This window comes from Hypanus sabinus, chromosome 28 (genome assembly GCF_030144855.1).
Source record: "Hypanus sabinus isolate sHypSab1 chromosome 28, sHypSab1.hap1, whole genome shotgun sequence".
Taxonomy (NCBI): Eukaryota; Metazoa; Chordata; class Chondrichthyes; order Myliobatiformes; family Dasyatidae; genus Hypanus; species Hypanus sabinus.
The window spans coordinates 29,687,960-29,714,046 of NC_082733.1; the positions used below are offsets into that span (position 1 = coordinate 29,687,960).

At 41.5% G+C, this 26,087-nt stretch overlaps 1 protein-coding gene across 1 annotated transcript in view; it reads left to right on the plus strand.

The window, feature by feature from the left end:
* LOC132382317 (cytosolic carboxypeptidase 4) overlaps positions 1 to 26,087 on the plus strand; it is a gene marked incomplete at its 5' end in the record, with an annotated part of 235,216 nt that overhangs the window by 21,581 nt on the left and 187,548 nt on the right. The window contains 7 exons of the mRNA XM_059952452.1: positions 1,163 to 1,337; positions 2,996 to 3,069; positions 5,680 to 5,796; positions 15,732 to 16,351; positions 20,810 to 20,887; positions 21,825 to 21,917; positions 22,742 to 22,890. Coding sequence (XP_059808435.1) covers positions 1,163 to 1,337; positions 2,996 to 3,069; positions 5,680 to 5,796; positions 15,732 to 16,351; positions 20,810 to 20,887; positions 21,825 to 21,917; positions 22,742 to 22,890 — 1,306 coding nt within the window. The remainder of the gene's footprint in view (positions 1 to 1,162; positions 1,338 to 2,995; positions 3,070 to 5,679; positions 5,797 to 15,731; positions 16,352 to 20,809; positions 20,888 to 21,824; positions 21,918 to 22,741; positions 22,891 to 26,087) is intronic.

Below are 26,087 nucleotides of genomic sequence, written 5' to 3' on the forward strand. Positions count from 1 at the left end.
GGAATCTTGGATGAGAAGTACAGGCAAGAACTGAAGAAGGGGGTGGTGGGAAGGAAGAAGGAATTGGGGTCAGAAGAGGCTTCTTGTCACTTTGATTAACTCCAAATGGATAAAAAAAATTAGAAATGAAACTTAGTCACAGGAAGGCTGTGGAAACAGAGGAATGATTCCACTTGTGTAGTCACACTGCCATTCAGTGATAAGATGCTGATGGGCCTGCAGGTTAAATTCTGATGAGCCCATGGGCTGTTGGACATTTGGTTACTGCAGGGGAATGTTTATTTTTTGGCTCCTGCACAGCGCTTCACAGGCTGACACGTCAAGAATTGGATTCAGGGAGTTCCTCACTGGAGGTTAGAAAGAGCGGGACCTCATTGAAACCTATCGAATACTGACAGGCTGGGATAGAGTGGTTGAGGAGAGGATGCCTCCAATGGTGGGGATTGTAGGACCAGGGAACACATCCTCTGTCCCTTTAGAACAGAGATTAGGAGAAATTTCTTTAGCCAGAGGGTGGCAGATCTGTGGAATTAATTGAACAGATGACTGGGGAGGCCAGGTCATTAGGTATACTTAAAACAGAGGTTGATATATTCTTAATTATTAAAGGTGTCAATGGTTGTGGGCGAGAAGGCAAGACAATGGGATAGAGAGGGATAATGTATTAGCCATGATGGAATGGCAGAGAAAATGACAGGCTAAATGACCTCATTCTACTCCAATGTCTTATGGGTTTATGGTCTCCCTTTTGCAATCTTTAGTGTCAATATATGGAAAATAATAGTGGATGGAGCTTCATGCTTCATGGGAGGACTCCTGACAAAAGCTTACACCTTTACCAGTACTTCCCTCTGTGCAATCGACCCGTATCTATCACTGAATCCCCCGGGAGTCCTGTGCTGGCTTTTTATCTTTTTAATCTGTTGATCGGCTTTTACAAGTCTTCAAGTTGTACGCTTGATGTGAAAACTGCTGACAGTGAACGTTTAGGTCTGAATGAAGTTGAAAGCATGTTGGAGCGTAGAAGGAAAATGTCCAAGCTGTTTCCAACAATCAGAGATGAAAGGGAAGTTCTAAGCAAGGTGATCAATGTAAAATAATGAATTGACTTGAGAGTCTGAGGAGCAACTGCAGACACTAAACTGTTCTCTTCCTTCTCTAGGCTTGTAGCTCTAGCCCAGACCTACTCCCTGTCATAAAGATGGCTACACAAATTATGCGCAAGTGCTATCCAAAACAACATTTGCCTTTACTCTCACTTCGAAGCTGCTATTCATTTGCCTTACCAAATGCAGCCCCCTCCCAGGAGCCAGAGGGTCCCAGTGATACTCTCAGAGGTGAGATCTCACAGAATTACTTGAATTTCTTCTGCTTTATACAGAAAGTTGGGGGGGGGGGGGAGATGCAAATAGAAATTTGGCTCTTTCATGTTGCACAACTGCTTGAGTTTACCATCATTGCCCATGTATTCTAGGGTAGCATAGCTGGACATGACTGATACTAATAGTTGTGTGGGACTGATGGACAGTAATTATTTCTGCTAGTACTAAGATTATGACTTGGCTTGGTTCTGAGCTACCAGCTTAACTGGCTGCAAATGAGTGAATTTAAAAGTCTAATGGCTTGTAGAAAGAAGCTGTCCCGTAGCCTGTTGGTCCTGGTTTTAAAGCTGAGGTACTGTTTGCCAGACGGAAGCAGCTGAAACAGTTTATGGTTGGGATGACTGGTGTCCCCGATGATTTTCCAGGCCTTCTTTCTGCACCTGCTGCTGTAAATATCCTCAGTGGAGGGAAGTTCACACCCACAGATGTGCTGGCTGTCTGTACCACACTCTCTGCAGTGCCAAGCGATCAAGGTTGGTGCAGTTCCTGTACCAGACGGTGATATAGCCAGTCAGGATGCTCTCAATGGTGCCCCTCTAGAAGGTCTTGGGGATTTGAGGGCCTATGCTGAACTTCTTCATTTTCCTGAGGTGAAAGAGACGCTGTTGTGGTATTTTTTTGCCACAAAGCCAGTGTGTACAGTCCAGATGGAATCATTGGCGACGTGTATACCGAGGAACTTTAAACTATTCACTCTCTCAGCTGCAGACAAAAGAGACAATTAGGTTCGGACAATAAGTGGTGAGCTTGTTGGTTAAATTCTCACCCTGAGTACAAATAGTTCTATAAAAATCTAAAAGAAGGGGTGATGGGACAAAGCAAACAGGGTGTGTAAATGGGATACAGGAAGGAGCAAAGACTGGATCTGGATGAAGTGGAATTAGCACAGCAGATACATTCCCAACATCTACTGAATGGAAGGTTTCAAGAGTTACTGATTATGAAATGAGATTGTGGGACAGGAAGGAAGCTTGACGTGCCTCATTGATGGCCTTTCCGTCGAGAATTATGGCCATGGACAGAGAGAATGGGAAGAATTAACGTGTTGAGTTATTGGGATCACACTTGTGAACTGCATACCAGTACTCAGCAAAGTTGTCATGGATTGGGTTTGAGGAGACCGTGCACTCGGGCACTGAGGAAAAGAGCAAATAAATCGCCATGGTGCCAGAAAGCTGTGCTTGGCCTCTGGATTCCGCAGGTTGAATGGTGAAATGTCATCGACTGAATTTCTGATCTCTGTTTGGAGATTTCATGGAGTATTTCTGTATAGCAAGTGTCTGCCTTTAAGCTGAAAGGTATTAATTTCGCCCTATGCTATAAATGAAGCAATGAGCTGGTCTGTAATAGTGCCACATGTTAGGGAGGTCCAGTTCTTTTGTGTGGGGCCCATTTTATCTTCCAGATCCAATGAACTGATTGCTCAGATTTACCTGGAATGATGGGATTCGCATAAGCCTGGGGCCCTGTGGCTATGAAATATCAAATCACTGTCAGAAAAAATGTTAAGATTCCCAAAAAGCAAGGCTAATGCTGGATAGTGTAATCATCAGCTCTGCATGACTTGTGGAGATAAGTGCTTGTATGGGACTGACAGATCTGTGGTTTTACAGAGTTTGTCGCAGCTGAAGAAAATGACGAGCAGGATGATGAAGATGAGATTGAAGAACCTGGCTGCAGTGAAGAAGTAAGGAAATATGAAGTTATAAAGTCTATAAAAATGGTCTGCTATTTCAAATAGCTTTTACATTCCTTCATGTCGCCCTCTGGCTCTGCTGAATGGCTTACGTGGTGAGAAATCCGCAGCCTGCACTTGTGGTCCATCCATATTGGTGCCTGCAACATTGGTAGAAGGATAAAGTCCTGCATACAGAGATTGAGGCGGTAGGAAAGAGGTCATGACCTCAAAGGTAGTAATTTCTGCTCTGCTGAAATATGAAGCAGGTGAATATGTGGCTGGAGTGTTGGTATTGTTGGGAGGGTTTCATATCCCTGAGGAATTAGAACATTTTCTTGGGGAGGAAGGACATGTACAGGCCAGTCAAGTTGCACCTCATAAAGGAAGGGGACTAAAGAGAGATGGAAGAGATTCTAAATAATTATTCTAGCTATGGAGTAATGCTGGTTACCCATCATATCTGGCAATGACAGCAAACCTGCGTGGGTGAGTTTTTAAAGTGGAAAAGCCATTGTACTCTCTCAGTCCCAAGTCCAGGTCCAGTGGTACAAGCACGCATCACAAACTGGGTGGATGACCATGACGTCTTCTGTGCTTTGTCATGCCCTTTGCCCTCCATGTAGCATCGCAGTACCCCCTTCCTAGCCGTTGCACCTCACTGTAGATCTCATCCACCCAGTGCGCCGGAGTTGACTTTGCATGCTAGGACGGGCATGTCCCTGTCTCACTGGGGTATGAGGCTGCCAGCTACCCTCACCTGGTTTAGCCCACCTGCTGAAGCGGAGTACCAGGCTGTGGCCACCGTCGCATGCAAACAGCTCCTTAAAGCCACAGGTGAGAGCTGAGTATCCAAAGGAGAGTTAGCTGTCCTAGAATGGAAACGACAAGCCCCTGCATCAGAGGTGCTACCCCTCCCTGTAAACCCCAAAACACCCCTTATTACTGTGTAGAGTAATACAGTATGGAAATAGACCATTCGGGCCAACCTATCCATACTAACCAAGTTTCCCCCTCCAAGCTAATTGGCCTGGTCTGGATCACATCCCTTTAAATCTTTCCTATCCATGTACATGTACAAAAGTCTTTAAATGTTGTTGGAGCCAGTAGATGCAGAATGTGATGTTTTCCAGTTATCACTAGGAGTAGCACAGCAGCATACTGTCACCGTAGTACTATTACAGTGCCAGTGAACTGAGTTCAATCCCGCCACTGTCTATAAGGGTTTTGTATGCTCTCCCTGTGGCAGCACGGGTTTCCTCCCACTTTCCAAAGGTGTGCAGGTTAGTGCGGGCATGCTATGTCAGCAGAAGAAGTATGACAGCACTTGCAGGCTGCCCCACGCATGGCCTTGGACTGTGTTGGCCGTTGACGTAGATGTTTCACTATACATTCCGATGTACTTACGACAGATAAAGTTCACCTTTTTAAAATGTTCCTGCACAAGCTGATAGTGTTCAGGGTTGGAATGATATATTGACACGGATAGATAATTGGAAACAGTGGGTTGTTTTGGATTGACAGTCAGTAGCGAGTGAAGTCCCACAAGGATCAGCTATTTACAGTCTATATTAATGACTTTGGATAAAGGAACTGAGTGTACTATAGAGACATGTACAAAGCCAAGAGTTCAACCAATTGTGAGGAGCAGAGAGTCAGCAAAGAAGTACGGGCAAGTCGGTAGATGGAGTATGGATGGGGTGAGAGAGGGTGAGGGTACTCACTTTGGAAGGAAGAATGTAAAAGCAAACCATTATTTAAATAGGCTGAGACTCCAAAATATTGTGGAACAAAGGGGATTTGGGAGACTTTGCATTTAAAACAAAACATTGGCAAATGCAATGGATAATTAGGAATGTTGTGAAGGAATAAAAATGTTGCAGTGAATAAAAATACCGAGAGTTGTGAAGCAACCTTGCAGAACACTGGTGAGAATGAATTCCAGAATATAACATACTATTTTGGACTCTAAGGAGGGATATACTTGTACTGGAGGCAGAGCAGTGACTCACAAGATTGTGAGGAAGTATTTAAACAGTTTAGCCTTATACTCATTGGAATTTAGACTAATAAGAAGTAATCTTAAGAGATTCTCAGGGAGTGGTCTCTGAGAGAATGTTTCCCTAGGGGACTGACTAGAATTCGGGTCATCGTTTTGGAATAAAGAGACACCATTTTAGATGGAGAAAAGAAAGATCTTCTTCCCTTAGTGTTATGACTGTTTGGCGGGAACACTAAGATTAGATGGGGCAATGCCACGTGGTTGAAATCACTTGAGAACATTGAGACCCATTTTTTAAAACTAAGAATGGTAGGTGCCAAACGCCATTGCAAGTATTAGCCTTCAGATGAGACTAAATGAGTCATCCACTGGGCGTAGTGTCTGTTAAATAGCCCACACCATTACTTGAAAATGAGTAGCAAGTTCTAGCCTTAAGTAAAATCTCAATAATTATTCATCTCATGGCTTCTGCGATGTCTGATACTCAGCAGCTTCCGGTGTTCACATCCAGAACAGTGCTGAAAAATTACAGGATGCACTTAGAGATATCTCAGTCTAATGGGGTATTATTTAAGTGCAAGTGTGAAGTGAAATCCTGAAATTGTTTCCATTTATTTAAGGAAGATGATCTAGAGACAGATCTATCCAGACTGAAGCCAAGTTCTGAACTTGACAGACCTGTGGAGGAGTTGAAACAGTACCAAAGGCTTTGCCCAGAACTTTATGAGTATTTTCGGGTGAGTTTATAGAGTTTTCTAGTACTCAATTATTGCTATCTATGTTAAATCATGTTATTAAATATTTCATGCTGTTAATGATCGGAGATTTTAGTGGTTTGGAAGTCTAAATGGGAGAAGCTTTAGTTTCCAACTAGAGCAGGTGTTCCTAACCTTTTTATGCCATGGACCCCTACCATTATCCGAGGAGTCCGTGGACCCCAGGTTGGATGTGCCCAACCCTAGAGTCATTATCTATTCTTAGCAACATCATAAAACCTTGAAGTTTAAAACTCTGAAAATATTAGCTTTGTATTAGTGTTTGAACACAAACGTTGCTACTCAATGGAGTGAGTCCATCAAATTGCTTTTTATTGCCTTGCAATCCACTTCTTATGCTCACAACTGAACATGGTACTCTGAAAAAGGACATATACACAGACATAATAATATAACAGACTATTATTTAACTGATTTTATTCTTACTTTCCTAAGTTATTGGGTGTTATATGTGTCTTACTGTGCTTCACACCTGGTCTGGAGAAATGTAGTCTTGTTTGATGGTATACATGCATATAGTCAAATGACAATAAACTTGACGACTTGATTTATAAAAAAATATTCCCGAGACGTAATTATTATGTCCAAGGACATGATTTATTGCCCATTCAGAAACGGATTTATTATCACTGACTTGTATTCAGATTCAGATTACAGATTTATTTATCACATGTACATCGAAACCTACAGCTAAATGCATTGTTTGTTTTAATAGCCGACACACCGAATTCCTGCATGGCTGAAATCCAAAAGACATGAACGTCATATTTTGCTTGTCAACTTAATCAGTATTTTTCTTCAAGTAATCTATTGAATTTAATAGAAATTACCCCCTTGCATAGAACCATTTTGACTGTCCAGGATTGATAAATGTTTCTGTATAAAACTCATTATGCCATCCTTCAGAATGTCCTCTAATATTTTACCTTACACCAATGTCAGCATTGATGGCCTCCACTCCACCAGCTATGCTAATGCATTCTTTTATATGAAGTACTGACTTTCAATTCCCAGGAACTTCATTGAACTTCATTCAATGTCCCAAAATTTCTTCAAAGTTGTGATGAACTTGTCATTTTCCTTCTACGTTTACTGTGCTAATGTGATCAGTCCAGGTGTCCGTCCTCACTCACTATTTCACAAACTTTCTGGCTTGTCTTTGCAAGCCCCTACTTTGCTTTGGATGACTTGCCTTTCTTTGTTCTTTTCTTTTAATTCCTTTTGATTCTCCAAACCATTGTACTTAATTGCTTCTTGAGATTGCCAACATTAAAACACACAATTAAAATGTCAATTTTTTTTTAACAGCAGTGTTGAATTTAATTGGTAGCCTCCACAATTGCACCTATCCAGAAGCAGGAGGTGAGCCAGGGAGGAAATTGCTCTAAATGTGCACACAAAATGATACTAATTTAAAGTATTGTATTCATTAAACAGAATAATTTAGGTGTTTTAACTTATTCGCGTGGGGGGGGGGGTGCAAAATATCATAAAATTCAGCTGTTGTGGACCATGAGGTATAGGAGCAGAATTAGTCCATTTGGCCCTTCCAGCCTGCTCCCCCATTTCTTCATGCCTGATCCATTTTTCCCTCAGCTCCAATCTCCTGCCTTTCCCCCCACCCACCTCACCCCCAATCCCTTCATGCCCTGACAAATCAAGAATCTGTCAGCCTCTGTATTAAATATACGTAAAGTTGCCCTCCACAGCAACCCGTGGCAATGAATTCCACAGACTCAAAACTCCCTGGCTGAAGAAATTCCTCCTCATCTCCCTGTTATATTTAATACTCTTAAACTCCCTGATTATGTTCCAATTCACTCACAGCTTTTGAATAGGGATTTATGAATTTACTGAACAGAGTTGAAGTTGGGAGGTGTGATGCTGGGATCCCTTATTTCCCCACTGTTAATTGAATTAGCATTTAAGGGGGTAGAACAAATTCTGTGACTACAGGAGTTTTTAATGCTGTTCTAGGTAGGAGCTTCATGTGCAAATTAGTCAATTATTATGTCAGTAGTGTAACCTCTACCCTGTTCTCAGAGGGAATGCCCTAGTTTTGTTTCCTTGAATATCCTTGTACAAGATGATGAGAGGCATTGATCGTGTGGATAGTCAGAGGCTTTTTCCCAGGGCTGAAATGGTTGCCACAAGAGGACACAAGTTTAAGGTGCTGGGGAGTAGGTACAGAGGAGATGTCAGGGGTAAGTTTTTTACTCAGAGAGTGGTGAGTGTGTGGAATGGGCTGCTGGCAACGGTGGTGGAGTTGGGTATGATAGAGTCTTTTAAGAGACTTTTAGATAGGTACATGGAGCTTAGTAAACTAGAGGGCTATGGGTAAGCCTAGTAATTTCTAAGGTAGGGACATGTTCAGCATAACTTTGTGGGCTGAAAGGCCTGTATTGTGCTCTAGGTTTTCTATGTTTCTATCAGAATCAAAATCAGGTTTAATATCCCCGACATGTGTCATGAAATTTGTTGTTATGCGGTGGCAGTACATTGCAATAAATAACAATAAAAATGGTGAATGATAGTAAGTGTGCCTTCAGGTTCTGCACATCCTCCCTGATGGTAGCATTGAAAGAGGGCATGTCTGGGTGATGGGGGTCCTTAATGATGGATGGCTCTTTCTTTGAGACGTTAATCCTTGGAGATTGCTTATTTCAATGCTGGGGAGGCTAGCGCTCATGATGGAGCTGACAGAGTTTACAAATTTCTGTAGCCTGTTTTGATCCTGTGTAGTGGCGCCCCCTCCCCATACTAGGTGGTGGCACAGCCAGTTAGAATGCTCTCCACAGTACACCAGTAGAAATTTGCAAGTCTATTTGGTGACACACCAAATCTCCTCAGACTCCTAATGAAATTTAGCAGCTGTTGTGCCTTATTTGTAGCTGCATCAATCTTTTGGGTCCAGGATAGGTCCTAAGTGACGTTGACACCCAAGTACTTGAAATTGCTCACTCTTTCCACTTCTGACCCCTCTAAGGACTGGGGTGTGTGTGTGTGTGTGTGTGTGTGTGTGTGTGTGTGTGTGTGTTCCCTCGTCTTACCCTTTCTGAAGTCCACAATCAGTGTTTTGGTCTTTCACTACTGATGCGTAGTGAAGTGTTGTCACTGTGACATCATTCAACTAGCTGATAATATCTCAGTCTTGTATGCTTTCTCGCCACCATCTGAAATTCTGCTAAAAATAGTTGAAATTGTTTCTTCGTCTGTATTGTTTTAACCTTGTACTCCTTCCCACTACTCTGTCCAGTTAGTAGGAGGCTGCTGGGATGACAAGTTCACTCACCTGTTAAGCTGCTGTTTCTGGCAAGCAGTTAGCCAATTAAGAAGATAAAGTCACTCAAAATTTATGTGAGAAACTCACCAGGAGGGTACTGGAATTTGTGCTGGTGGGAACTTGTTTCCCAGCAGTTACCATGGAACCGCAGAACATCTTTTTTTAAGGATTTTATGGGTCGGCACAACATAGAGGGCTGAAGGGCCTGTACTGTGCTGTAATGTTCTATGGTTCTATTACAGCACAGAAACAGGCATTTTGGCCCTTCTTGGCTGTGCCGAACCATTTTTCTGCCTAGTCCCACTGACCTGCACCTGGACCGTATCCTTCCATACACCTCTCATCCATGTACCTGTCCAAGTTTTTCTTAAATGTTAAAAGTAAGCCTGCATTTACCACTTCATCTGGCAGCTCATTCCACACTCCCACCACTCTCTGTGTGAAGAAGCTCCCCCGAATGTTCCCTTTAAACTTTTCCCCCTTCACCCTTAACCCATATCCTCTGGTTTTTTTCTCTTCTAGCCTCCGTGGAAAAAGCCTGCTTGTCCAAAGCCAAATGGTGCCTCTGCTTAACACTTATTGGGGGGTTAGGTCTTGGTCACCTCAATGCCTTCAGTTACTGGCAATGGAGTAAAGAGCAGTGCCAGGCTGGGACACCACAGCTATTTTTCTGTAGTAATGCTGTAGGTGGGCCCATTTTTAACACTGATGCTGACACTTGAGCCTAGCAATGATGAAAAGCAGGTGAAATGTTTCTAATGCAGGGCAGTGTGTGCCTTGGAGATGGTGACATTTCATTATGCCTGATCCCTTGTCCTTCATGGTGTTCGAGCTCTCAGATTGGGAGCTCCTGTCTCAATACCCAAATAAAAGCTCAAAGTAAATTTATTATCAAAGTGTGTTCTGTATATGACACCATATATTACTCTGAGATGCAATATTTTGCAGGCAGTAGGGGAACAAAAAGATACAGCAGAATAAATGAAAAACTGCACACAAGCAAAGAATCACTGAACTGCACACAAAGACCAATGTGCAAAAGAAGTCCAACTGTGCAAATACAAAATAAAACTAATAATAATAATAAGAAAGTAAATAAATAGTCCTGTGAGCATGAGTTATAAAATCCTTGAAAGTGGGTCCATGGGTCGTGGAATTGGTTCAGTGTTGAGGTGAGTGAAGTTATCCAGTTCAGGGGCGTGATGGTTGAAGGGAAGTAACTGTCCCTGAACCTGGAGGTGTGGGACTCAAGGCTCCTGTACCACCTTTCTGATGGGAGCATCGAGAGGAGAGCAAGGCATGGATGGCGGGGGTCCCCGGTTACGGATGACGCTTTCTTGTGGCAGTGCTCCTTGTGGGTGTGGTCAGTAGTGCGGAGGTCTTTTCCTGTGACGGACTGGGCTGTACTTTCTGTAGGTCTTCTCAATAGCCGTAACGGTTTGACATGTGGAATACCACAATTAGAGGAACTGCAAAGAAGAAGGGCCTGTCTGAAATACTACGACGCTGGGTTATGGACTGTAGTTTTTGATGGGCTCTAGAACAAGATCTTTTTGAGGGCTTCTGCTTGCATGGTGGGGGGGTGTTTGATACTTTTGCTGGTGCAAGTAGGGGAGGGTCGATGCTGCTGCCTATGCATGGAGTGTACTTTGGGATTCTGATATTTCTGTCATCCATTCTTTAGGGTTTTTCTGTTTTGTGGATGTCTGTGAAGAGTAAGAATTTCAGGTGGTATACTGTATGCATTCTCCGATATTAAAGAACATAAGAACCGAAGAAGCAGGAGGAGGTCATCTGGCCAGCTGAGCCTGCTCTGTCATTCAATAAGATCATGGCTGATCTGGCCTTGGAGTCATCTCCACCTTTTCTCCACTGGGCAGAGAATTCCACAGATTCACCACTGCCTGGGGAAAGCAGTTCTGGGAACAACGGAACCACTTGACCTTCCAACAACAGCCTAGTAGACCCATGGCGAAAGCAATGTAGTGGTTGACTCCAGAAAATGAAACACTGGTCTCGATGAGTGTTCTAATGATTGATACCTGTTGTAATGGTCATTAGGGGCACTGAAATTTTCATGAAGCAGAATTTACAAATCGGGGCATAACATTAGCTGGTTGCTTGAATAGAATGTAAATTTCATAATCCTGGGGTTGAAACTGTATAGCAGTGAAGCATCCTGGTCTGCCTGCTTTGGGACTGCATAGTAACTACAAGGACTGACCTGCTGAAATCTGTTGCCAGGGTACTGATCTACTGCCCATCGCCCTGTTATATTGTTTTAACTTGGAAATGATAATTTGAGGAAGTGTGAGATTGAGGTACTTTATTTTCAAATTAATGAATAATATAGAAATCTGTCTGAGCAAAATGTCATTGAGTTGGAAATTAATTAGTCCAATGGGGAGTCTGTGATGAGGATTCTGTCAAATTCATTTAAATAGTTTTCATGATTAGTTTCACTGTTGCCTGCAAAAACATTTATTCTTAAATTAAGTGCTTGCTATACTGCTTTATAATGAATCCAAGCAGCTCAATTGTAGAGTCCGTTAATCAGAATTAATTAGATTAAGTTAAAGGGGAAAAAGTTTGGTAGCATCTCACTGACAATTTCTTACACTAACAATCGCAGTGACACAGACATTTCTGCAACTGATAGGTCTGGGTAAATGTCCCTGGTTGGTTAAAAGTGTATTTATTTCTTTATCGTCTTCTGGTGAGTATTGAAGTCTGTGGTGTGAACACAGGTTAGGGAAAATTCTGTGTGCTCTGGCCAGTGGGCTGTGGACTGCCAAAACAAAGTCAAAGTCAAGTAAAAATTATGATCAGAGTACATACGTGTCAACACAGACAGCCCTGACATTCTTCTTCCTACAGGCATACTTAGCAAAACTATAGAACAGTAACTGTAAACAGGATCAATGGACAACAAACTGTGCAAATGCAAATATAAATAAATAGCAATATCTACCAAGAACATGAAATAACAAGATAAAAAGTCCTAAAAGTGAGACAATCAGTTGTGGGAACACCAGAAACAGAATGGGTGTAGGTAAACACGAGGAAATCTGCAGATGCTGGAAATTCAAACAACAACACACACAAAATGTTGGTGGAACACAGCAGGCCAGGCAGCATCTATAGGGAGAAGCGCTGTCGACGTTTCAGGCCGAGACCCTTCATCAGGACTAAACGAAAGGAAAGATAGTAAGAGATTTGAAAGTAGTGGATGAAGGGGGAAAATGCGAAATGATAGGAGAAGACCGGAGGGGGTGGGATGAAGCTAAGAGCTGGAAAGGTGATTGGTGAAAGTGATACAGAGCTGGAGAAGGGAAAGGATCATGGGATGGGAGGCCTCAGGAGAAAGAAAGGGGGGGGGGAGCACCAGAGAGAGATGGAGAACAGGCTTATAACTAAATATGTCAGGGATGGGGTAAGAAGGGGAGGAGGGGCATTTACGGAAGTTAGAGATGTCAACATTCATGCCATCAGGTTGGAGGCTACCCAGCCAGTATATAAGGTGTTGTACCTCCAACCTGAGTTTGGTTCATTTTGACAATAGAGGAGGCTATGGATAGACATATCAGAATGGGAATGGGACGTGGAATTAAAATGTGAGGCCACTGGGAGATCCTGCTTTTTCTGGCGGACTGAGTATAGGTGTTCTGCGAAACAGTCTCCCAGTCTGTGTCGGGTCTCACCAATATATAAAAGGCCATACTGAGAGCACCGGACGCAGTATACCACACCAGCTGACTCACAGGTGAAGAGTCGCCTCACCTGGAAGGACTGTCTGGGGCCCTGAATGGTGTTGAGGGAGGAAGTGTAAGGGCAGGTGTAGCACTTGTTCCGTTTACAAGGATAAGTACCAGGAGGGAGATCGGTGGGAAGGGATGGGGGGGACGAGTGGACAAGGGAGTCGCGTAGGGAGCAATCCCTGCAAAAAGCAGAAAGGGGGGGGAGGGAAAAATGTGTTTGGTAGTGGGATCCGGTTGGAGATGGTGGAAATTACGGAGAATTATATGTTGGACCTGGAGGCTGGTGGGGTGGTAGGTAAGGACAAGGGGAACCCTATCCCGAGTGGGGTGATAGGTGGATGGGATGAGGGCAGATGTGCGGGAAATGGGAGAGATGCGTTTGAGGTGTAGGTGTCCCCTTTTGTTCAACAGCCTGATGGTTGATGGGTAATAAATGCTCTTGAACCTGGTGAATGTACCCTCTACCTGATGGTAGCAGCAAGAAAGGGTGGTGAGGATCTCTGATGATAGATGCTGCTTTTTTATGGCAATGTTTCACGTTAATGTGCTCAATGGTTGGGGGGGTTTTATCTGTGATGTACTGGGCCCTATCTATTACCTTTTGTAGGATTTTCCGCTCAAGGGCATTGGTGTTCCCATACCAGGCCGTAATGCAGCCAGTCAGCACACTTTCCACCACACATTAATGGAAGTCTGCCAAGGTTTTGATGAGATGCTGAATGTCCACAGACTCCTGAGGAAGTATGGGTGCTGTTGTGCTTTCTTTGCAATAATACTTACATGATGGGCCCAGGACAGGTTCTTTGAGATAGTGACACCCAGGAATTTAAAGTTAATGAACCTCTCCACCTCTAATCCTCTGATTATTTGCTCATGGACCTCTGGTTTCCCTCTCCTGACATTTACAAGCAGTTCCTTTTCTTATTGACATTGAATGAAAGGTTGATGTTATTACACCTCTCAGCCAAATTTTCAGTCTCCCTCCTGTATGCTGATTCATCAGCACCTTTGATAGTGCCCACAACAGTGCAAACTTGTATATGGTGTTAGAGCTGTGCTTAGACACACTGTCACAGGTGTAAAGCGAGTAGAGCGGGGGCTAAGTACACATCTCTGTGGTGCTAGTGTGCTGTTGGAGATTGTGGAGAAGATGTTTTGGCCAATCCAAGCTGACTGGGGTCTGCAAGTGAGATAATCCAGGTAGGAGCGTGGAAGAGAAGGTTAGATACTTAGAGCAAAGTAATATATGGGACTGTAAAGAGGAAGCAAACTAATGGAATTGCTCTTGGATTACCTTGGACAACAAATTGCTCTCTAGAAGAATCGATACATGGTCGATATGCTGTAAATGCTGTAACATCAGCAATCAGGGAAAGCTGCTTCCCCTCTACTATCCGATTTCTGAATGGGCGTTGAACCCAGGAACAGAACCTCACTATTTTCTAATTTCTATTTTTGCACTACTTATTTAATTAAACTACTTAATATAAATATACTTGCTGTGATTCACGTTTTTAAATATTGTTATGTATTGCATTGTACTGCTGCCACAAAGACAACAAATTTCACAGTGTATGCCAGTGATAAACCCGATTCTAATCTGTAGCCTATAAACACAAGAGATTCTGCAAATGCTAGAAATTTACAGCAACACATACAAAATGCTGGATGAACATAACAGGTCAGGAGGCATCTATAGAAAAGAATAAACAGTCAATGTTTCAGACCAAAACCCTTTATCAGATCCTGTTTTTTCTCTGTGACCGCCATACATCCCACGTATTGCCAACAATTTGCTTATGACATTCTAAAATCATTCTCCATGAACTCCCGTGTATTTCCATTAACCCCATTAACCTGAGATCATGTGATTAGAATATGTATATGCTGTGTGTGTGTATCTTTTCAGTGCTGAGTGAACCATGTTTCATGACAGGTTGTATGGTTTGTTTCTTTTTTTGTGCGTGGAGTTGCAGAAGGGGTTGATATTTTTAGAAAAACATAGAAAACCTACAGCACAATACAGGCTCTTCGTCCCACAATGCTGTGCCGAACATGCATTTATTTTATAAATTACCTAGGGTTACCCATAGCCCTCTATTTTTCTAAGCTCCATGTACCTATCCAAGTCTCTGAAAGGACCCTATTGTATCCATGTTCACCGGCAGCCCATTCCACGCACTCACCACTCTGCGTAAAAAGAACTTACCCCTGACATCTCCTCTGTGTCTACTCTGTACATTTTTCTTTGAATGGGTCCCAAGGTTTTCTTTATTTCTTGGCTATCTGGGAGGTTGAATCTCGGAGCTGTGCACTGCATACATACTTTGATAATGTACCTTACATTGGGCCTTGACTCAAACATAAAAGAGTACAACATGAACAGGCCCTTTGGCCTACAACGTCATGCCAATTAAACAAGTAATTAAACGGCTAACTAGACCAATCCTCTCTGTCTACACAATGCCCCAATACCTCTATTCTCTGCACATTCATGTGCTTGTCTAAGAGCCTTTTAAAGATCTGTTATATTCACTTGCTAGGTCCAGGGTCCTAGAAATTTCTGTATTTAAAAAGAAAGAAAGCAGTCTGACACATCTCATGCATTGTTTTACCAGCTACTGCTATATCTCGTGGTGTACTGCCACTGGTAAAGGGTGTTTGCTGGTGGTTCTCCGGTTATTTTGCCTTAGTAATCAAGAGCAACAAAAACTAACAGATGGGACAGACCTGTTTTCCGAATTTAAAGGCTTAAGGTCCCAGGTATTGCTAGAAACCATACAGTAAATCACACTTCAACAATTTTCTTTTGATGGTTTTAATTTTTAAGTATATTTATATTCTGATTACTGCAGGATTCAGACTCAGAAGACCTAAACCTCAGTCAGGACAACGCGTCGTGCTCTACGTCCTTCACAGCCCTGCATCAGAAGGATTCCAGAGAGTGGGGCCAGGACGGCACTGGGGAGGATTCGCTGAGGCAACACAACTCGTTTAGGAGCAGAAGAACCCCTCAGAAATCTCTGTCTCCATCTGGCAATGGCGGGGAGAGTGGATCCAGAGGACTGCCGAGGAATCACTACACACACCCTGCTAAATCGGGCAGAATGAACCATTCGAAAGATAAAATGAGCCAACTCCATTTGAATATACAGAGGGGTGGTGTAGATCTTTCTAGAATAAACACAGATTTACAGAACACTGAAGCTCTGAGTACTGCTGGTGATGAATATGCCGGATCCTTCGATCCTAGCTGGGCCACTGGTGGCGAACATGAGAATGAGAACACTGCAAGTAAGCTTTTAAAAATGTGTAAAGAAATAACACCCTACCACGACCCGTATATTTATACCATCAAAGCAGAGGAAACCAAATCAGCAAGTGATTATAAAACCCTGGCATTTCCAGATTACTGGGGTCATACACCACCCCGCTATCAGGAGCCTCTGATGGGTCAGTGGTATGGAGGTCAAAGGTAAGGCATTAATACTACGAAGTTACTTTGTACTGTTTTAAGGATGATAACTCTTTTAAGGATGATACGTCCCTCTGGTATTCCAATAATTGCTGAGATCCCCGTTACTCCTGTGCAGTATAGCCAAGCATAACTAAGGATGCCCCATTCTTCCTGTATCATGGAGACATGCAGGTTAGTAGAAGCTCCTTTGGCCCACTCGTCCCATTTTATCAACCCACACTCCTCCCTTGCCTTCGAAGGGCAATTTAAAATGGCCAATAGACCTACTAATCTGCATGTGTGTGGGATCAGGGACCAAAGTGAAGGAGGCAGATGAAACCCATGCTGTCACAGGGAATATATACGCAGACTTCACATTGCACCTGAGGTCAGGATTGAACCCTAGTTGCCAACATTGTGAAGTGGAATCTCTACCAGCTGCTCCATGATGCTTACCACTACCACTCTGTTGTCTGTTTAGCATCAGAATTGGGTTTATCACTGACATGTCGTGAAATTTGTTAAATATTAATTTAACAAATTTCACGACATGTCAGTGATATTAATTTAACATATTAATTAATATGTATTAAATTTAATACATTAAATATACTATAAAGTGCAATAAGAAATATATATTAAAATTAAATAAATGGTGCAGAAATTGTGAGGTAGAGTTCATGGGTTCATTGTGTAATGTTTTGTAATATAAAAACTAATTGAAAGGAAAACACGGAGCCTGGAATAACTCACCTTAGTTTTTAGTTTTTCTTTAAGTGAGCTGTGGGTGTACAACGTGGTGGCATAATGATGTTTGCCATTTATGTACTTTTACAATGCATTGTGTAAGCAACAAATAATTCTTAATCAAACAATATATTTACAATATTACTCAAATATTACTGAAGTATTAAATACACAACTTGGTAGTAGTGTTTTCATTTCACACTATTCTATGCTTGATATATTTGAGTTTTTCAATGTCATTGCTGAACACAGCTGAGACATCATCCAGTACCTATTTTAATTTGCTCTCAGTTGACTCTTTTGCTGGCCCTCCTGTTTTTACCACATACTTGGCATGGTGTTTACTGTCTTTTATTGTATCAAATGTCATTCCCATAGGTGTTATCTTTTCTCTAGTATAAGTTCTTAGTTGGATATCTGCAGGCTTCATTTTAGTACCTTTGAAATGCCATTCAAAGTTATTTTGTGGAATGGCTGAAACAGCCGAACTGGTGACAAATTGCATTTTAATAAATATTTCATTGACTTTTGGTGTAAGCAATATTGCTTGTCTGTTGTTAGTTTTCACATTGTAAATCTCAAGGCTACTCAATCTTTAGTCACTCTCATCATTATCGGGTATTTCATTAACAGTATGCAGATTAGTACTCTTTTTGAAATTGCAACTTGACTTTTTATTTTTTTTTCTCTTTCCTGTTCAGTCAATTTAATTTTGTCTGCCTGACATACTCTTTGTATGTGTCTTGCTTTGTTACATTTTCTGTGCTGACTTTTAAATCTGCACTGGTCTCTGTATGTGAGCCCCTGCCATAATCTTAACATGATTTGTTCAGGCAGGCAGATCTATGTTTAGATGTTGTAATTTTTGTTCAAACTCACATTCATTCCTGACTGCATCTCAATTATTTCTCTGTCTGCTATGTCCACGGCTACAGCAATTTCAACTGCTCTTTTAAATGTAAGTTGTGCTTCAGTTAGGAGCCATTTTTTGAATGCTTTCTTGTAAGCATTCCATAAACTAAACAATCTCTCAGTGCATCATTAAGGTCGTCACTGAACTGCCAAAGTTCAGACAATCACTTCAATTCAGCCACATATGCTGAAATGGACTCCCCTTCCTTTTGATTCTGCTTATGAAATCTAAAGCATTCTGCAATCAACAATGGTTCCGGTTCTAAATATTACTGCCTTACTTTTGCAATATCAGCAAAACTCATTTCAGCTAGTTTGATCTGAACAGCTGAACTTGAAAACAAACTGTATACTCTTCCACCCAATACACTCAGCAAAACTCTTTCTTGTTTCTCATTGGTTATTTCATTTGCTTCAAAATACTGCTCAATTTGTTCAGTATAATGTACATATTCCAGTTATCTCTAGTGGAATCTTTCTGATGTAGCCAACCATTTGTGCTTTTTTTTTGTTTATCATTATCATCTGGTATTTACTGTCTATGAAACCTCGAATATGTCCATTTTTTGCCTTTTAAAAAAAACTCAACCTTGCCCTTTTCCGAAGAAACCACATGCAGCACTTTTAAAAAAATCTCCAACCTTTCATTGCCCTTTTTTTTTTAACACAATTGTTCTCACTGCACTTCAACAGGTAAGTAGCTGTCTCAAGTTCTTTAGAACTTTTTTGTCACCACTTATATTTTGTAACTCCAAAACATAAAAGCTAATTGAAAGGAAAACACGGAACTAGGAATGACTGGTGTATGTTCTTAGTTTCCTTTAAGCGAGGTAAGCACATGTTGTGGTGGCATAATGGCACATATCATTTTTGTATTTTTACATATAACCCACATTTCATACCCCCATACATCAGCTTATCTTCTGGTTGGAAGAGTTGATGGAATAGGGAAAATTGGTGAAGAAGCTTTAGTGAGTTGTTGGTGTCCATTCTACTGACATTTCACACGGCGTCCATGGTATCCCTATTTCAAAGTAGGTGTTGATTAACTGGGTGGCTTTTTTTCCAGACCTGTTATGACTGTTTGGCACTGTTGCCGCTTTGTGGGTCCAATCAATTGTACTTTGGCCATTCTGCTCTTTATTGGTGGTGGAGATTCTCTAGAGAGTCTGTTACTGAATCTTTCACGTAGAGCACTCCACCTGTGCTGTCAGGCTTGGCCACTTCAGGATCTGGACAGTGTTAAAGGGGAGGAAATAGCAATGGAAATATTGAATTACTTATACCCAGGACCAGATGTTATATAGTGTAGTTTCCGGTGACTGTGAACAAACTCTTTTCCTTTACCTGGAGAGCTGTGAATGGAGCTGAACACTCCAATCGAGGGGAGAATGCTGACCTTCCAATGGATTACTGATGAGAAAACCCCATCTGAGCCAATATTTCTGACCTTGTAAACTCAGGTAATAATCTGAGGGCTGAAAATGATTAGTGCCCAACACCCACAACTTTCTTCTTTTCAGCTGAATCTGACTCCGGTCATTGGGGTCAGATTTTTCCCCCAGAGTTCTACCAACAGTGGTCAAAACCAATACTGTTATCAAAAAGCAATTAGTTTCACCTTGGCTCTTGCTTAATTAACACTGTAATGACATGGGGGGGGGGGGCTGACTGGTTTGAATGTCAATAACCAGGGTTGCATACAGTATTAAAAAGCAAACATGAGGAAATCTGCAGATGCTGGAAATTCAAGCAACACACACAAAATGCTGGTGGAACGCAGCAGGCCAGGCAGCATCTATAGGGAGAAGCACTGTTGACGTTTTGGGCCGAGACCCTTCATCAGGACTAACTGAAAGAAAGTATAGTAAGAGATTTGAAAGTAGAAGGGGGAAATATTAAATGATAGGAGAAGACTGGAGGGAGTGGGGTGAAGCTAAGAGCTGGAAAGGTGATTGACAAAAGGGATGCAGAGCTGGAGAAGGGAAAAGATCATGGGACGGGAGGCCTAGGGAGAAAGAAAGGGGGAAGGGAGCGCCAGTGGGAGATGGAGAACAGGCAGAGTGATGGGCATTTCGCATTTCCCCCTCCCCCTCCTACTTCCAAATCTCTTACTATCTTTTCTTTCAGTTAGTCCTGACGAAGGGTCTCGGCCTGAAATGTCAACAGTGCTTCTCACTATAGATGCTGCCGGGCCTGCTGTGTTCCACCAGCATTTTGTGTGTGTTGCTTGCATACAATATTGATTTTTCCTTTCATTCATTGCTGATAGGACATTAGTTGTCCTATTTTCTGTATACAGAGCTGACCAGATAAGCTTTATTCATTGTTTCACCATGCTTCTGGTGCCAACGTAGCACGCCCACAATTTATTAACCATAAAAGTACATGTTTAGAATGGAAGATAAAACCCATGTGATCACAGGCAGGGCATACAAACTCCTTAGTGGTAGCTGCAAGAATTGAACCCCAATCGCTTGAGCTGTAAAACTTCGGGCTAACCATTTCTTATCACACCTATATTAGCCCTGTTTTAAAAGAATTGATTAGACTTAACTCTGGAGCTTCTTAATAAACCTAACCATTCAAAATAAATATTAATTTTTACTTGGATTCTTGTTTTCAATAGCTTTCCACTTGGAATGTTAGACTGACAGAACGTAATTACTAAGTTTATCTTTATCTTCTTTGTATAATTACACCATTTTTGAAGAATACTTAACCTGAATTCTTAGAAATGAAGCAAGGAGTTTATGCTTTGATATCTTGTACTAAATTGTCATGCTAATGTGGCCTTATGCTTAACTTTGATTTTAGGGCTAAAATATTTGAAGATATTCAGCGTTTAGTCAACTCTGGGGATGTTCTGAACAGGGTCGTTTTTGACACTGAGAGGTGGGTTACGCTGTTTTATATCCGATGATCAAAGCGTCAGTCTAATTCTCAACTGTTTATGATTTGATCCTCAAGTATTCTGAATCTGGCAAAGAGAAACACTTAAGTGATGCAATCCGTCAGATAAAATAAATGGGCAGGATGAAGTGAATTTAGCTCTAGGTGAAATTGTTCCAAGTTTTCACATTCTATATGTATTTCTTAAAGTTAATGAAATTTAACTGCCCAGAAGAAGGCAATGGCAAACCACTTCTGTGGAATTTGCTAAGAACAATCATCCTCATAGACCATGATCACCCACATCATAAGACATGGCACATGATGATGATGATGAATGAAATCTGTTAATATTCCTCTGTCTAGCAAGTCTTAAAGCATCTTCTACACAACACTGCAATATACTCATTTTCTTGAGGTTATTGGTACAAATAGACTTCCTTTTATTGTTGACTTATCAATTTATCTCATGGCTGCGATTGGGCTGCAGAGGAGAAGCCTAAACATTTTGCAAAGTATAGCTGTTAAATTTGATGACCTAGAAACACGGCTAAGCAGCAGCAATTTTTTTTAAATGAACAGCACTCTCAAAATGCTGGAAGAACTCAATAAGTCGGGCAGCATATGCAGAAAGGAATAAACAGTCGATGTTTCTCAAGATGTTTTTCAAGATTTGCAGAATCTGCAGAACCTCTTGTGTTTATGTTTAACCATTTTTTAAATGTAGCGAGTTGTGTGCAAAACCTCTATGGCCTGTGGGCATCCCTAGCCCACTATTAGCAAATAATGATGATAAAATTAAGCTTTTATTTTGGACTTAATGGATAATATTTATAGGAGAAGCAAGTGATAGTTCGGTCATTTGTTTGCATGTGTTTGGTAGAATCTATTGTATTTTAGTAGCATTAATTGACAATATTTTTCATTCTTTCTCCGATAGTCCTTCATTGGTTACATCAGGAGATGACACTTCTCTAAACTTCTTCTCAAACTTTGAGTCAGGAAATCTTCGAAAAGCTATTCAAATTCGCAAGTAAGTGTAAAGCAGGGTGAGGTCTAGAGTTTGGTCTGAAGTTTCTTTCAGATTTTGTCAAGTACGATACTTTCTTTAACAGAATATTCTACATGAACACTTTAATCGCAAAGGTCTAGAAGACCAACTCGTAAGTACAAATGCTGGTAAATGGGATTAGTGTAGATGGGTACTTGATGTTTAGCTTGGACATGGTGTGTCAAGGTGCCTCTTCCTGTGTTGTACTGTATACCTCTATGATGTCACTATACTGTACATGCCTCTGTTCCTTACTCTGATTTAAAGTCAATTAAAGTAACCTAGATGAGGAATGAAACCTGTTACACTTTTGTGTTATTTTTATCCATGTTGTTATATATAGGAGTCTAGAACGTGGTTTAATACCAACTTGCTTTGTATGAAACCAAGGCTGTGTTATATATTCAGACGTATTTTTGGATTTGCTTTTGTGTTCTGGTTTTGAGTATCTTAGGACATCCCATAATACTTTGAAGTCAGCACTTTATAGCTATGCACTTGTAGCATTGTTTTTTTGCGATCAGTCTGTGCACAGCAGGCTCTTAAGCACAGTCGTGAGGCAATGGCCACGTTATCTATGTTAATGATGTTGACTGAGTAAGCTCCCTGAGTCCTTTTCTGTCTACCTCAAAGTTGGGAAATGCCTTGGCTTTGTAACAGATCTCGAGTGCAGCATGTTTGACTATGTAGTACTCTCTGGTGATATGGTTATTAATTTTTTGATTGGGGAGGGGGATTAGATTTATATCATTGAGCGATAGTATTTTGGATGTTCTTGAAATATCATTATTTTTATTCCTGTCCAGATACGAATATGATCTGATAATGAATGCTGACATTAACACAAACCTTCAACACCAGTGGTTCTACTTTGAGATCAGTGGCATGAGAGCTGGAATCCCATATCGCTTCAACATTATCAACTTTGAGAAAACAAACAGCCAGTTCAACTACGGTAAGTAATCTAGGATAGAGACAGATTCTAGGCCCATTAGAGCAACTTAAAAATTAAAGCTGTTGAACAAATCTGGATTAAATAACTAGGATCAGTAGTGGTGAGGGTAAAACCACAGGAATGCTGGTTTTTGAATAGCAGTCACATTACTAATCTCATCCAGACTCCAGACTTACCACTCTCAAATACCCACGAAATGGCTTTGAAATTATATCAGGAGGTAATTATGGAGTGCCAATAAATTATGGTCTTTCTATGAACAAATAAGTTAATAATTAATATCAAATTTAGTTATAAATAATTGTTTTGAGTTATTTTGTTACAATGCAGCAAGAATCATGTCCGTATGATGTCCGGTAGTTCTTTAAACATTGACTGCTTCCTTATTTGCGGATGCTGCCTGCCCTCTTGAGTATCCCTGCATTTTCTGTTTTATTATAGGAGGAAATCCTTTTGTATTGGAAAAAATTCCCAAGTGGTGAGATTTTATTCATTTGGATACAGAGGCTGTTCAAGGATGTTAGCAGTGCTAGTGTGGGGTGTCGAATGCCTGCTGCCTCTACGTAGAGCATTGAATTGGCTTCATTCTTCTGCTCTTTCTCCAACATCACTCATTTTACCTTCAAATATTCCTTCACATCTATTTTGAAAGCTTTGACTTAATCTGCACCCTCCACAGGCAGTACATTGTGCATCATGTCTACTTGCTGATTCTGAACACTTTGCATCACTTCACTTGTAGAGCTTTAAATCTGTCATCTTTGGTTCTTTGGCTTCATACTGATGGGACCAGTCTCGCTCTCTTCATCCTGTCTCAACTTGTCATGATTTTATATTCCTCTCTCAAATCTCCCAGCACCCTATATAATCCCTGTTTCTAATCTAACTTTGCAGCTGAAATTCCAACTGCCTCTTCCATTCGGAATGTTTCTATGACATCCCCCATCATTCTTCTGAACTCCAAGGAATACAGCTCAAGAGCTGCCAGATGTTCCTCATATGGTAACTCTTTCATTCCTGTATTCATTCTTGTGAATCTTCTCTGAATCCTCTCCAATGTCAGTATATCCTTTCTAAAATAAGGAGCCCAAAACTGCACACAAAGTGTGGTCTCATGAGTGCCTTATAGAGCCTCAACATCACATCCTGGCTGTTATATTTTATACCTCTAGAAATGAATGCCAATGTTGCATTTGCCTTCTTCATAACCGATTCAGCCTGAAGGTTAACCTTTAGGGTATCTGATGCACTATCAATAACTCCAAAAGACTGGAAGTAGAGTAAATACTGAAAGACTTTTATTAGCAGTAAAATGGAGCACGTCCATGCTGGATGACTGCCCTGGACTGTGGGAGGAGCAGTGACACGATCATTTTATCCAGGGGTCTGTGGGAGGAGCCACAGGAGCAGTCAGCAGAGGGCCGTGTCCAGACAGGTATACATGATTTACCATAGTATCTTGCACAATGACTCCCAAGTTCCTTTGCATCTCTGCAGTTTGGATTCTCTCCCCATCTAAATAATAGTCTGCCAGTTTGTTTCTTCCACCAAGGTGCATGACCATACACTTTCCAACATTGCACTTCATTTGCCACTTCTTTGCCCGTTCCCCTAAACTATCTAAGTCTCTCTGCAGGCTCTCTGTTTCCTCAACAGTACCTGTTCCACCACCTATCTTTGTATCATTGGCAAATTTAGCCACAAATCCATTAATACCATAGTCCAGATCATTGACATACATCATAAAAAGCAGTGGTCCCAACACCGACCCCTGTGGAACTCAAATAGTAACCGGCAGCCAGCCAGAATAGGATCCCTTTATTCCCACTGTGTTTTCTGCCAATCAACCAATGCTCCACTCATGCTAGTAACTTCCCTATAGTTCCATGGGCTCTTATCTTGCTAAGCAACCTCATGCACAGCACCTTCTGAAAATCCAAGTGCACCAGGTCTACTGCAGCTCCTTTGTCTACCATGCTTGTAATTTCCTCAAAAAATTGCAGTAGGTTTGTCAGGCAGGATTTTCCTTTCAGGAAACCGTGCTGGCTTTGGCCTATCTTGTCATGTGCCTCCAGGTACACTGTAATCTCATAACAATCGATTCTGACCAACCACCAATATCAGGCTAGAAAGTCTATAGTTTCCACTCTGCTGCCTCCCATCCTTCTTAAATAGTAAAGCGACATTTGCAATTTTCCAGTCATCTGGTACAATGGCAGAATCTACTGATTCTTGAAAGATCATTGTTAATGCCTCCACAATCTCTCTAGCGACTTCCTTCAGAACCCGAGGGTGCATTCCATCAGGTCCAGGAGACTTATCCACCCTCAGACCATTAAGCTTCCTGAGCACCTTCTCAGTTGCAATTTTCATTGCATATACTTCACTTCCCTGACACTCTTGAATGTCCGGTATACTGCAGATGTCTTCCACTGTGAAGACTGATGCAAAATATGCATTCAGTTTTCCTGCCACCTCTGCGATGTTGCTTGAGTTCACTTTGTATTCACCAAGGTGCAGAAAGAAGCTTGGGCAAGACTACTAAAATATTGTTTGTATCTTGGAAAGTTTGAAAGAAATTGCCCTCATTTATACCAAGTATTTCTGAAACAGGAGTGAAGAGCCATTTCCATTTCCATTCCTTCTTCACAGGCTTCTTAATGAGATATGCCCTCTGCTCCACCTCAACCACAATCCACTCCATATCCCAATGATGTAATTTTGGTGTCAGGGTGGAGATACATCCTACCAAAGAAGAAAGAAGGCTCTCTTTCTCTCTGCTCATCTGCAGGTCTCTCTTGGGCAAGGTGTAGCACCTGCTTAGGCCCCTGATCAGGGTCACATGAAGGCATGGGAGAAGGTGGTGGATGGTTGTATGAGGAGCTGGTGCACATCACAGTTCCTAGTTATGTGACCACTGATGCTGAGCAGACAATCTTTGAAGAGTATTGATAATGGCTTGGGGTCACCCATCTTGTAAAGACACTGCCCAGAAGAAGGCAATGGCAAACCACTTCTGCAGAAAAGTTTGCCAAGAAAAATCATGGTCATGGAAAGATCATGATTGTCCATGTCATATGACATGGCACAAAATGATAATGGTGAACCATTTTACAGCCTGACCAAAGGACAAATCATTTGTGGTCAAATGAAACATCAAAGGACATTTTATATATTTGCATGCTCGCAGACATATG